General features: G+C 51.8%; 1 protein-coding gene across 12 annotated transcripts in view; it reads right to left on the reverse strand.

Moving 5' to 3' along the window:
- Nucleotides 1–3557: 3557 nt before the first annotated feature.
- The window catches only part of AGAP1 (ArfGAP with GTPase domain, ankyrin repeat and PH domain 1), a 513101-nt gene continuing 503445 nt past the window's right edge, over nt 3558–13213 (reverse strand). For all 12 annotated transcript variants that reach the window (XM_033111679.1, XM_033111676.1, XM_033111678.1 and 9 more), the window contains 2 exons: nt 7880–8135; nt 3558–5168 (listed from right to left, as the gene is read on the reverse strand). In XM_033111679.1, the coding sequence (XP_032967570.1) occupies nt 4965–5168; nt 7880–8135 (460 nt within the window). In that variant the 3' untranslated portion in view covers nt 3558–4964. The remainder of the gene's footprint in view (nt 5169–7879; nt 8136–13213) is intronic.

Below are 13213 nucleotides of genomic sequence, written 5' to 3' on the forward strand. Positions count from 1 at the left end.
TAAGGGGTACAAAGGCCCTTATTTGCTTTTGGATGAAGCATGAAGGTGAAAATCACTCGGAGATGTGACTTTACAGCATGTGAAACCCACGTGTGAGGAGGCGGTTAGAAATAAATTCTATTTCCCGGGAAAGAAAGATGTGTATCTTCAGCACATTTCTATTTGAATTCTTTCCTGACTGCTTTTCAATTTGTTTGCTTGAAGGACATAAATACCATCCAGGGGAGTTCTAGAACAGTTGTGCTGACCTTGTGGGTTTGTGGGGGAAGAAACAGACCAGAGGTGGGGGAGGAAAGCATCCTACCGGGGTGACAGATCTGCTTTCCAATTATCTTTGCCTTTTCAGAAGTTTTTGAGACCGCATCTTACTTACTCTTAGAGGATCTATATTGTTGCAAGGCTTCTGAACCTCCCTAGGCGGAAATATGGATTTCTTCCTCATTTCCAGAACATTCTAAATGCAAGGAGGAAGCGTTGGCAGAGTTGGAGCCATGGGGACCCAGGTCACTCGTGAGTGCTGCTCAGGTGGGGGGTTGGGCAGACCTGACAACGTACAGGTACAAGACAAGTTCAAGGTCACCTTGAAAGGGAAGACAGCTCCAGCGAGGTGGACACTCACCGTCTAATCGCGTAGCTTAGTGAGGGAGAGAAAGAAGGACAGAGAGAGGCGCAGTAGAGCCTAAAACCACACTCGACCAGCCAGGGGCCTTCCAACAAGCTCCAACTTTGAAAGGAAGTAGCAAAACACATGGAAACGAGGACCAACAGTCGTGTCACTGCAGCTGCTCGGTGCCTGGAGGTGGTGCCTGAATGGGGGCAGGCCTGTCAGAGCCAACACAACACGGAGTAGGAGCGAGGAGTGGTCGTCTTGGGCCTAAGACAACATTGGTGAATGGCGAGACCCAACCCTTTCTTTGCCTCTGGAAAATCCCTCTCAGACTAAAATGATGGAGGGTGAGTGGGGCTGACGAGATGGCACTTGGGCGGTTTGGGCTCATCCCTCTGGGGAAGGTGGCTCTCCGGGGCAGGGGCCCTCAGAGCACCAGCAGGCTCAGCAGAGAGGAGGAGCCATGGCGGATGCCCTGGACACGGGCTTGAGGACGCGCTGCCAGCTCAGGGGCAGCTTTCCGAGAGGGTGCCGGCTCTGGCCCTCTCCCAGCTCCTGTTCTGCCCCTCTCCTGAGCAGCTGGCTCCTGGCGGGCCATCAGGCTGGCCCTGATCACACTGCTCTGAAATGCTGCCCCAGGGTCACAGAGGAGGAAAAAGCGTCTGAGAAGCTGGATGCTTGCCCACGGCTGCACAGTGGGACAGCAAAGCCTGTGACCCAGGTCTGTGTGGCCCCTGGGCTGCCTTTCTTGTTAGACGTGTTTTTCCCTAATGAGTCAGTGACAGCTCCTTTGCAAATGTGGGGGATGTGCAGGTTCTCTCCAAACTGGGAAGGACGGGGGCCTGCTGGGTGGCAGAGGCTGGGTCCGAGCAGCGGACCTCATCAGGCTGGACAACACCTCAGAAGCGGGGGCGGAAGGAACCCCGAGGCCCCACACTGGTGCTGGAGGGCGTCAGCCCGGGCTCACGGCTCTGCACAGAAGGTGCTGCTCCAAGGGTTTCCGTCCCAACTCATGCAGTACAAGGTGCACTCTCGGCACCCGACAGCCCTGTGATCAGCAAGCACCCCACGGCCTGCACCGGCTCTCTGGGGTAACTACGCTTGGTGTGTGCTTTCCGGGAGATAGGAAACTGCACCGGCTTGTGGGACGCAAGACTCATGGCTAGGTCACTTGCTCACACTTGAGCGGCTCATCTCCTGGGATGACAGGAGACGGAAGGGACCAGGGACCACCCCTGGGCTTGGTAAACCATCTGTCTAACCCAGTGCTCAAGGTCCACTCGTGTGGGCTCAGAACCAAGGCTCCTTTTTCCACAGGGTTTTCTTGGCCACAGAAGGAACCCAGCGTGGTCACACTATGTTCAGATCCCCTGAGGGGACACCCTCCACCCTCTCGTGTAACCGACTGCCTGCTCATCACGTGCCTTCCCCAGTGGGTAGTTTCTCCTCAAAGGGAAAAATGCTAATTCTGAATAGAAAGGTTATGGGGTTTCTGCAGTGGTGGCTTCTTGTGTCACTGTCACTTCATGGAACGTACACGGGAAGAAACAATGAAAAGTCGATCCCTTTCGCAAACTGGTGGTTTCTAACCCTGACCCTGGGTCCTCGCTTCTCCGGCCTTGGGCCTTGGTGTGAGTCAGGCTTTAAGATGGGAATGAGAGCCCTGTCAGCAAAGCAAGACTTCTGGCCTGACGCTGAAATACACACCGAGTAGCCACCAGTCACCTTTACTTGAAACCCACCACCGCCTTTCCTCTGGTGCTCGAACTCCAGAAAGCAGGCTGCCCCCTGGAGCTGATCAGCGCTAGAAAGAGAAGAGAGGTCGAGTTTCCTAAGGAGGAATCAGTGACGTCCCGCTGCTGGAGGGAGGGGGAACAAAACAATCTAGCGTCCAGGCCGTGAAAGGCTAAGTGAGTAAAACATCATTTGGGAAAATACTACTTATGAACACATACAATCATAGGTACACACTCCTATACATCCCAACGAGCGGCCTCACTACGAGTGTAGCTCCTCTTCCTAAGAAGCCTCTGCTATGACAGAGCTCTCCTAGAGTGGGAATTCACTACAATGAAAGAATTTAAGAACTTCATTTATACTGTCTCTGTGTTCACCACATCAAGTCTGTGTGGGGCGACGTGTCTAGCTGGGTTAGAACAGTAACGCTTCTTCAAAAATAGGCACTGACTTTTCTCCCCCCATTCACATTTAAAATAACTACAGTGATGACACACAGAATAAAAAACCGGGTGGAGGGTGATGGACCTGTTGTCAAGATTCTCCGACTCGTGGCTTCTGTCCCTGTGACTCCCGGGAACCGCCAAGTACCACTGAGCTGAATGAAGGTTAGAAATGTCCATGAAACACTGACCTACATCTAAGTTCTGTGTAAAGCTTTATTTTTTCCCATCTACTTTTTTTTTTTTTTTTTTTTTTTTTCAGTGAAAGGGAAAGAAGAGGACAGATTCTTACAAAACAGAAGGTTTAATATATGAGAGCCAGGAACTTCCGGCGACTGCTGGGAGAATGTGGCCCTGTGTTCCTGTGCTACCATGTGACAGCCACTGTGTCCCCACCACGCTGCCAAAGGACTCCAGGCATAGTCACCCCCTTTCCTTTTGAGCCTACGGTGCTTTGATTTGGTTGACTGTGTTTAGCCACCATGCTGGAGGTGGCTGAATACAGCAGGCCAACACCATGACGATGGCAAATCAGGTGACATACTACAATGGAGAGCCGGGCTGCCAAGTCAGTCTTAGGGGTTCTCCTGGGACAGTCTGAGCCACAGAACTGCCGGCAGCAGTCATGATGTGCCACGGCCCAGCAGCCGGGTCTGATATTTGGGAAATCACCCCTTGCCTTGCTCGCCAGAAACGGTGTCAGATCTAAGCCACACTTTTAGTGACAAGGAACCGCATGCCTCTTTCCCCTGCTAACATGCTGCAGTGTCTTTTTTTTCCTTTCTTGATTTTAATAAGCAAATTGTACCACATTGTATTCTGATGTGCTCCTTTTTAAAAGCTGTATATCACATTAATGGGAGTGTTTACCGCTGTGAATATTTTCCATGTACAGTGATCTGTAACCCTCTTATCTCAACTAGTTGTACATTATTAGTTCACATCCAGTTCAATTTATAAATTAACAGAGGTGCCATTTGTCTGTACAAAAATCAATGCATATTTATGCTTCTTTTATTCAAATAGATTTCCACACATCTAAACACATGATACAGAAGCCTGTGTGTGTGACTTGGGCAACGCGGCCCAGGAATGACTGAGACCCAACACGTCCCCCTTGGCAAAAGGACATAAAATATCTCTCACGTTTGGGGGGGCAACACAGCCTTTTATGCATTTACTTAGGTTACTAAATGCACGTGAAATGTTATTATTAGCTGAATTCGTGATTGCCTTGTGAATTTCCGGGTTATTCTTATTTATTTTTTTCCATTTTGTTTTTGCACCAAGGAGACTGCAGTCAAATAAGACTCAGCAACTGATTTCCTCTCTTTGGACTGAAAAATTAAACAGATACTAAATTATGACAGTGAATTTAGAAAGGAGGGCTCCGAGGGCCTGGGATAATACGATGCTTCTCCGAGTATTGCAATCACACGGTGGCAATCACCAGAGCGAGCTGCCTGACTGCCTCCTCGGCTAATATGCTTTCTTCCCGGTGATGACTAATCATGTTCTATTAAACAGCGGTAATGCTGGAAGAACTCAACTACACAAGTGTAATGAAGCCAGTACTCCCCCTGGACAGATTAGCTACAACTGATTTGACACATACCATCATAGGGGCTTCAAACCTGACAAACTCTGCTTGCTTCTGATTTATGCCGTCAAGCTCCTCGGAGAAGAGCTGAAATCCAAGTGTTCCGTTTGGTGGAGGTGAAATGTACTGATGTGCTTAACTGCCAGTTGAGGAGAGTTACCCCTCTCCTCGCTCCTGCCTCCCCTCCCCCTCTCGTCCCCGTCCCCGTCCCCTGTCCCCTGTCCCTTGTGCCGTGCTCTGTCTACAGGCCACCGGGACGAGGGTCCCGTGCTGCCGTGTGCTATCGTCAACCAACCAAGGCCCGTCGGTTGCTCCTACTTGTCGATTAGGGGAGTTTATGAAAAAAACAACAAAAAAATCGCTCCCGCTGCCTGCTGGCCTCCTCTTCGGCCCTTGAGGGCTGTCCAGGTTTTGTGATTTCGCTGGGGTGAGGGAGGGTAGGTGGGTGGCAGGTGCTGTGGAGGTGACCACCAGGGAGAGTGAGGGGACGCGGCGGGACTCACGTGTTGTCACTTCCGAGAGAGGATGCTGGCGGCTGCGGTCGCCCGGGGCGTTGGGCAGGTGGGTGCGACAACCCTCAGATGATGGTGGGCACTCTCCCACTGCTGTTGTTCCGGTTATTGTTCTTCCGCGACAGGTTGGGGGTGGCCATGAGCACGAAGCGCTCGTCGGGGCAGCCGTACTGCAGCAGGACGTCGATGCACTCCTGGCTGGCGGCCTGCCGGGCGTAGGCCAGCGCCGTGTTCCCGTGGGCATCGCGGGCCATGACGTCCACGCCGTACTGCCGAGGCAACACAGCCACGTTAGCGGCACCGTGACGGGGGAGGGGCACCACTGCGGGGTGGGGGCGGGGGACGGGCCGCCTGGGGACCGGCTGCAGCGGGCCTGGGTGGGGGTGGGACTAACTGTCCAGAATCCGTGGTACCACCTGGCCCTGCGTTACATTCTTTTCAGGAAAGAATGTGCTTTCTGCAACTGAAAGGCCCTCTTTTGTGCGACAGAAACGGAGCAAGGATGACTCTGGTTCTGCTATTTCAATTTTGACCTTCCAATAATTGTAAATACAAAAAACGATCACTTTTTTTGCTCTCAGAGGCAATTCATTGTCATTGTAGGAAGTACATAGCTCATACACCGGAGCACAAGAAAAATTCAATAATCTTGCTATTCACAGATAATCTTGGTTAAAGCTCAGTGTATTCCCTCTGAGCCTAAATGCAGATATGCATAATTGAGAAACTTACACAATTTGTTTCTTTCATTCTTTTTTTTTCCACTGAGCACTGTACTATGATCACTTTCTCGCATCATTAACAATTATTCAAAAGCATGCCACTCGATAGCCATCCAGTATTTCTCCAAGTGGACATAATCCGGGGACTCTGTCTGTCCTTGGTGGCTACACATTGTGTTTAAAATTGTCCCTGGTGTAAACAGTGCTGTGACATGCACCCTTCCATCGAACCTTTCTCAGGATCTCTGATTATTAGAGTGAAGAGAAGAGGAAACAGTAGGTTAAATTGCACACTTTTAAGTTGCTCGCTCTTCAAAAAGGGTGGACTGGCTTCCACTTCCACCACAGTATTTGGGAATCTCGTCAGCACGGCGCATGGCAATCAAAGGCATGTTTGGCCAATGAGGGAGGGAAACATGCCATTCAGTTTGCTATGGCGCCAACTGTGTCCCCCCAAATCTATATGCTGGCGTCCTAAGCCCCAGTACTTTAGAATGTGACTGTATTTGGAGGTGGGACCTTCAGAGAGGCCATTAAGGTTAAATGAGGTTATCTGCGTGGGACCCTAATCCAACGGGACTGGTGTCCTTTGAAGAGGAAGGGACACCAGGGAGTCGCACAGAAGAAAGGACACGTGAGGACACGGAGAAGACGGCCGTCTGCAACCTAAGCAGAGGGGCCTCCGGAGGCAGAGACCTTGCCCTCACCTTGATCCTGGACTTCGGGCTTCCAAAACTGTGAGAAAACAAATGTTGGTTGTTTAAGTCCCCCAGTCTGTGGTGCTCTATTAGGGCGGCCTCAGCTGACAACACTTGCACAGTTTTTAAAGTGAAGCTGAACATTGGAGTGTGTTTGATACCTGGGCATGTGCTTCTCCTGTTGCACCCATTGCAAAAGTCAGATGCAAACATGTAGAAAGTGGCGTGAAGTTCAGCTGTGTCTGACAGACCCATCTCCTGTCTGGGGGGTGGGAACACACAGCCCCAGCAGGGTGACCTACCTCTGGGCAGTGTTCCAGTATTGGGGAACCCCCCTCGCATTCAGGTACCCTCTTGGCAGGCAGTTTTTTGCCCCCCTACCAAAGGGCTGAAGACCTCAAAAGTGTGCCCGAAGCGACCATGTGGGGGGCGGAGCTTCTCAAAAGCAGCTCCTGGGCCAGCCCGGTGGCTCAGGCGGTTAGAGCTCCATGCTCCTAACTCCGAAGGCTGCCGGTTCGATTCCCACATGGGCTAGTGAGCTCTCAACCACAAGGTTGTTGGTTCAACTCCTCGAGTCCCGCAAGGGATGGTGGGCTCCACTCCCTGCAACTAAGATTGAACACGGCACCTTGAGCTGAGCTGCCTCCCAGATGGCTCAGGTGGTTGGAGCACAGGCTCTCAACCACAAGGTTGCCGGTTCGACTCCCACAAGGGATGGTGGGCTGCGCCCCCTGCAACTAGAAAACGGCAACTGGACCTGGAGCTGAGCTGCGCCCTCCACAACTAAGATTGAAAGGTCAACAACTTGAAGCTGAATGGCACCCTCCACACTAAGATTGAAAGGACAACAACTTGACTTGGAAAAAAGGCTTGGAAGTACACACTGTTCCCCCATAAAGTCCTGTTCCCCTTCCCCAATAAAATCTTTAAAAAAAAAAAAAAGAAAAAAAGCTCCTGGCCAGCTTGGGCAGCGCGTCTTTTCACAGCCACGGTCCCCCGCTTTTTTTCCCCATTCAAGCTTCATCACACATACATAGGAATTTAAAAAAATAACTTTCCCCAGTAGAAATTCATCAGAATAGCCCAGACGAAGCCTGACAAACTCCTGGCACATCAAATCTCAAAGTTTAGGATCTAGTATTCTTATGTCATGTGAATGAGAAACCCCAAGGTTTGGAAAACCATATAAACCATTCAGTTTTTATCCTCCCTTATCACCCTATCCCACAAAAACAGATGACGGGAGGTTGTTTTCTAGGATAAACAAGAGGAACACCACCGAAGCTGTTTGACCCAGAAGGGTAATCAGAAAGCTGACCTTTGCAGAAACTCTGGCAAATGCTGTGCAGAGGACGCTGTCCCCATATGAGGAGCACGTCCCACTGCCCTCACGCCTCCCTTTTATCAGTCGTCGAGTGGGGCCCTCCCACAGGTGAGCCGGGAAGACAGGGGCCTCCACACGAACCCTCAGCTCCGCATTCCTGGTGCTTCCCATGTTCAGGCCGGTTCCCACAGCGCCCTCAGTGACCCGGTTCCCCACTGGGCACATGGGCAACCTACCCAGATGAGGAGCTGTGCCAGGACCACGTTCCCCTTCCGGCAGGCCAGGTGCAGCGCTGTGCGGCCGTCCACTTCCCCGCACGTCTCGTTCACCTCGTCCCGGGAGCCGTGTGCCAGCAGCAGGATGACTGCCCGTAGGTCCTCGTCGGCGGTGGCCCTCAGCAGGTGCTGGCCCAGGGACAGCTCGGTGCATGGCAGTGGAGCCAGGAAGAGTTTCTGCTCGTACTTGGCCCGGATCCAGCGCTCCTTCTCTTCCCTGCAAGAACCATTAGACAGGCACGGTCACAATCAGGTGGGACAACTGAGGCTGCAACCCCTGTGTTCCACCACCGTGTGGCCAGGAGGCATCAAGGAGGAAGCGGAACAGCAGGAGACAAGTGTCTTCACAGGGCGGGGAAGCCTCTAGGGAAAGCCTCCCCTGTGGTTCACAAAGTGGGCCCCCGGCAGCAGCATCGCCACCACCTGGCAACCTGTTAGAAATGCAGGCTCTCAGGCCCCTGAATCAGAACCACCAGGGTATTTTAAGGAATCCTGCAGGGGATTCTGAAGGCCTGAGGTGTGTGAGAACCACTTCCTGCCACTTGATGACTTTCGTTTTCAGTGCAGAGCTGAGTCCAGGGAGAACCCACGCCCGCCGGCATCCATATGGCACAATGCAGGATGCTCGCCATGGCCCTGAGGTCCATTCTACAATTGTTAGTAGAGACTGAAGCCACTTGGCTGGAGTCGGGGCAGGACACCGGTGGGCCATCCCACCTGGGTATAGCTTGCTCTTAGCTCAGGACCCATCCACCCGGGACGGGGTGTGTGAACTCTTTGGGTCTCTAAACACTTATGGTTGAAGAAAATATTGCTATAGACCAGGGGTGTCCAAACTGCGGCCTGCGGGCCAACTGCGGCCCGCAATCCATTGTTAATTGGCCCGCAGCAAATTCCAAAAATATATTTAGTTTACTTAAATAAACCAGGTGAGGCAATACGTACTTCACCTCGAGTGAGTGGCCCGGCTGTTTGTGTATTTTACCGCATAGGGCCCTTGGTGAAAAACGTTGAAAAAGTTTGGACACCCCTGCTATAGACCCACATATGAAAGGGCAGAGACTCTGACGGGGAGGTTTAGAAAAGAGACACAAGCTATATACTCAGTTACCCTGTGCATCTGTGTAATCTCTCCGGATTCTTGGGGAAGGCTTACGTGGAATGTTACGAATTCCTTAAATGACAAAAAGCAGCTGGGTTTTCTGAAGGAAAGTGTGTAGGGCCCAGCTTAGGAGACAAGGCATGTGGCCCCAAGACCAGAGCTGAGCTGGGGGTGCAGAGAGCAATGATGGCAGCTGGAGCACCTCCCCCAACGGCACAGCCTGCTGAGAATGAGTGTGAGGAGTTGGGTGGGTGTGATGACAGACGACCCCCACAACCCCCCAGGCTCCAAAGGGGAGAGGACACTGCCTCTGACATCTGGAAGGAGGGCTGGGAAAAAGAGGAGGCGGCAGGATGAAAAGGAGAGTTAAAGAAAGAGAAAGAAAGAAACCAACAGCAAGGTGTGTTTATACTGACTCCCACACTCCGTGGCTACTCATGGTGGATTTTCGTTTTGGTTTCTCAAAAAAGGGGGTAAGAGACATTGAAAATACCTCAGCAATGCTCAGAACTTGGCAGCACTGCTAAAAAAAGAAAAGAGCAAGAAAAGGCAAGAGACCGAAGCAAGTAGCTGGTGAAATGGGAGGGGCAGGGGCACAGAGGGGAAGGGGGTTGTATCATCAGATAGATGCTTTTTGATGAGGGTGATGAGGGAAGAAAGAAAAGCCCTACAGATAAGGAGAGACTATAATTACCCACAGAGACTTAAATAACACACTGATTCACAATCGCCCTCTCCGAAAATCCAGCCTTTTCTCCAGGAGAATAATCAGGGTCCATAGCTACCAACGACACAGAGAAATCACTTAGGGCTGTCCTGATGCTCGAGAAAGAAAACTCATTACCTGTGACATTTTTTCTTCCGAAGTACAGAAAAAAGGGCTTGTTTACACCTTTTACCCGTGTTGACACAGCTCCTAGTGATCTAGTGTCCGGTGAGCCCTAATCTGTTTTTAAATACTTAGGCAAACAGATTCTTCCAGGAGTAAATCTGGATTAGTTTTGCTTCACTTCCTGGTACATGCGCGTGACCCCAGAGTGACCCCCGACCTTTTTATGAGGAGATTTCCAGGCCAAACACTTGGCTGCGGCTGGTCCACCCCAGCACCTGCAGACGTGGCCGCACCACCACACCACTGGAGGAGGCAGGAGATACTGTCCCCACTTGGGCCACAACACAAGTGGCAGGGTGCCTGCCATGTCTCAGAAATACCGGGTAGGATGAGAGACAGAAAACCCCCAAATAAACCATGTTTTCTTGTTCTTTAAAAACCTTATTGAAAATGTATTAAACACATGTTGATGCGATTCATAAATCACCAAAGAGAAAGAGCAAAACGTGAATTAAATGGAAACGGACAGTGTGAAGGACACGTCCAGGGTTTCAAGTTCCGATTTGCTAACTCTAATTTTTTTGGTCGGCATTAAAATCAGAACAGTTTTATTCTGCTCTGGTTGATTTTAATCCTCACAGCCAAATCATCCAGGGATGAACTAGAGGACTGCACTAGACATCTAACTGCAATGATTCAATTTTCTTTTTAATATTTGAATACCCCGAAGAATGAGGACGAGCCCACAGCTTCTGAATCCAGTCTTGTCGTCGTGTGTTCTCACGGGGATGTGTGGGGGTGACCTGTGCCCTCGGATGTGGTCACCCCACAAACAAGCTCTCCTGAATTCACTGAACTCACCATGCGTCTGGATGATGACCCTGTTCAAACGATTCTTTGCTTTAAAACATCAGTGTTTACAGGGGGCCCAGGTTTGGAGGGGCTGAAAACGCCTGCTCTTTGGGGAACCTTCTTTGGGAGAGAGACTAATACCACGTGTGTGAAATCAGGGACAGGGTCTCGGAGAGCATCCATGAGCTTCCTGGCTGATCTGCCTGTGACATGCAGCACTCGGGGGCTGGGTGACTGTTACTGACAAGGGCTTCAGCACCTCCAACAACTCAGGTACAGCAGACAGACCTGAAACTAAGCCCGTCTAAGCAGCACGGGTCCCGGGCTTCCAGATGGCCTCTCAGTGGGGTCTTCCTTGCCTAGCCCTATGTCCACATAGCCCCGTGTACCCCCAAGGACGCCCCGCAGATGTGTGGCTTCTATTACTTGACGGAACCTCCGCTCTTCACCAACATTGTTTGTGCTATTTAGAAACAAGCTTTCAGTGCTCGACTCTCGGTCCTGTACGACTGCAGTGTTTTCTCAGAGACCAGGAGGTGGCCAGAAAGTGAACGGCAGCAGGCCCCCGAGCTCTGTGCCTGTGTCAGGTGGGCTTGTTGGAGCAGCTGCAATCTAGCCAGTAGGCTCAGCGGACCCAGACATGAACATTTGGGTATGTGGGCACTAATTCAGCAAGCCCCATCAATGCACTACTAGGGCTCGGACCCCTTCCTGTGCTTGCTGCCCACCCCAACAGTCTAGGACAAAGCTGAAGCCTGTGCTCTCTGCAGTGGCTGCCGTTTCAGCAGCACAGAGATTGGGGTTTGTGTGTCTGCTTCATTCTAGTAGTGCAGATTTCCGCACCTTCAGTAATGCCTTGGACCTCCTTTCCTCACCTGTAAAATGGGCACAGTGATGTTTGCAGAAGGCAGGGTAGTGTGGAGATGCGAGGTCACATGTTTGGATGATGTGCTGGCTACAGCAGTCACGGCAGACGGCAGCGTTTGACTGAAGAGCATGACATCTGCAGTGATTTACACTGCTGTCAAGCACATGGGGGTGGTGTGTGTGACAAGGAGGTGGCCTGGGGGGTGGGGTGAGGGGAAACACCTGCTGGATGCTTTCGACTTCTCAATTTGTCTGTGGACATGAGCTTCGTACGGTCAGTGTGCTCGGCCAGGGGCCTTGACAAACCCATCAGTGTCTAGTGGGCCAACCCTCACCCCCCAGGGTGCAGGGGGCCTGAGACACTGGGACAGAGGGGGCTCAGTTGGTTTAAGGAACCCCATGTCTGGCCAGCCCATCGACAGCCTTGAGATGTCTAAAGTCTACCTGGATGTTTGGACTGAATTGTGCCCCCGCAAACGCGTATGTTGACGCCCTAAACCCCAAGGAAACTGTAGTTGGAGGCAGAATGTGCTGGAGGTAATCAAGGCTGAATGAAGTCTTAAGGGTGGGACCCAATCGGATGGGACTGGTGTTTAATAGGAGGAAGAGACACCAGGGGGGTCGGTGTGTCTGTCTGTCTCTCTCCACACAGAGGAAAGACCATGGAGGACACGGTGAGTAGGCGCCATGCACAAGCCAGAAGAGGCCTCCCCAGAACCCAAGCGTGCCGACACCTTGACCTTACACTTCCGGCCTCGGGGGCTGTGAGAAAGGAAGTGTCTGCTATTTAAGCCCCACCAGTTCTCCGTCATTCTCATTTGGTTTCTCAGCCTACAGTTAACACGTGAAAGGCACACACTCTGACAACGATCCCCTTTTCTGCCGAAACCCAAATATTTTGTCTAAAACCATCTGCCCTAAGACAGTATGATGCCAAAGCACAAAGACTCATCGTTACCCTGAGGTCTCGGTCTTACTTCTGGGGTCCCACCTGGTGTTGGCTGAGCTTTCGTCTTCCCTAAGGAAGGCCAGTTCAAGAGCAGAGTAGCCAGCAGTAGATCACCTCACCTCACTGTAATCCCCTGGAGGGCCACTGCTCACAGCCTCTGTTAGCTAATGAGCTAAAGAATGAATTATTGGCACGGCTGGCCGTCAGCAGAAAGGAGGAGGCTCGGCCCCTCATTTGAGCCCCTTGCTGACACACCTTTAAATAAATCAACCGAACGGGAGTGAGAGAAAATGAGAGAACGGGCAACTGATCAGAAGACACTGACCTAATCCCCCAAAAGTAAAAGACATAGTCGAACACAGTGGTACCTATTTTCTTCTCTGTCGGCCTAAAATGAAGCCGCTTCTGTAGGTGGCTCTCATCTCCGGTCCCCACCCCGGATCAGATGGCAGGTCAGGCCAAAGCCAAGGGAGCGGTGTGTCCACCGAGGCTTCTGGGGGTCAGCCAGGCTCCCCGGCACTCCGCTCCTGCAGCCTGACAGACCAGGCTGTGCCACACTTGGCCTTGAGGGTTGCTGACATGGCCAAACCCCTGTGTGTCCCCCAAAGACGATCCCTAGGACACGTCCCGCCTGTAGCTTTAGTGCCTGCCAAATGGAGTCAGCTGTCAGCCTCAGGAGACACAGTGTGGCCC

Source organism: Rhinolophus ferrumequinum, chromosome 8, assembly GCF_004115265.2.
Source record: "Rhinolophus ferrumequinum isolate MPI-CBG mRhiFer1 chromosome 8, mRhiFer1_v1.p, whole genome shotgun sequence".
Classification (NCBI taxonomy): domain Eukaryota; kingdom Metazoa; phylum Chordata; class Mammalia; order Chiroptera; family Rhinolophidae; genus Rhinolophus; species Rhinolophus ferrumequinum.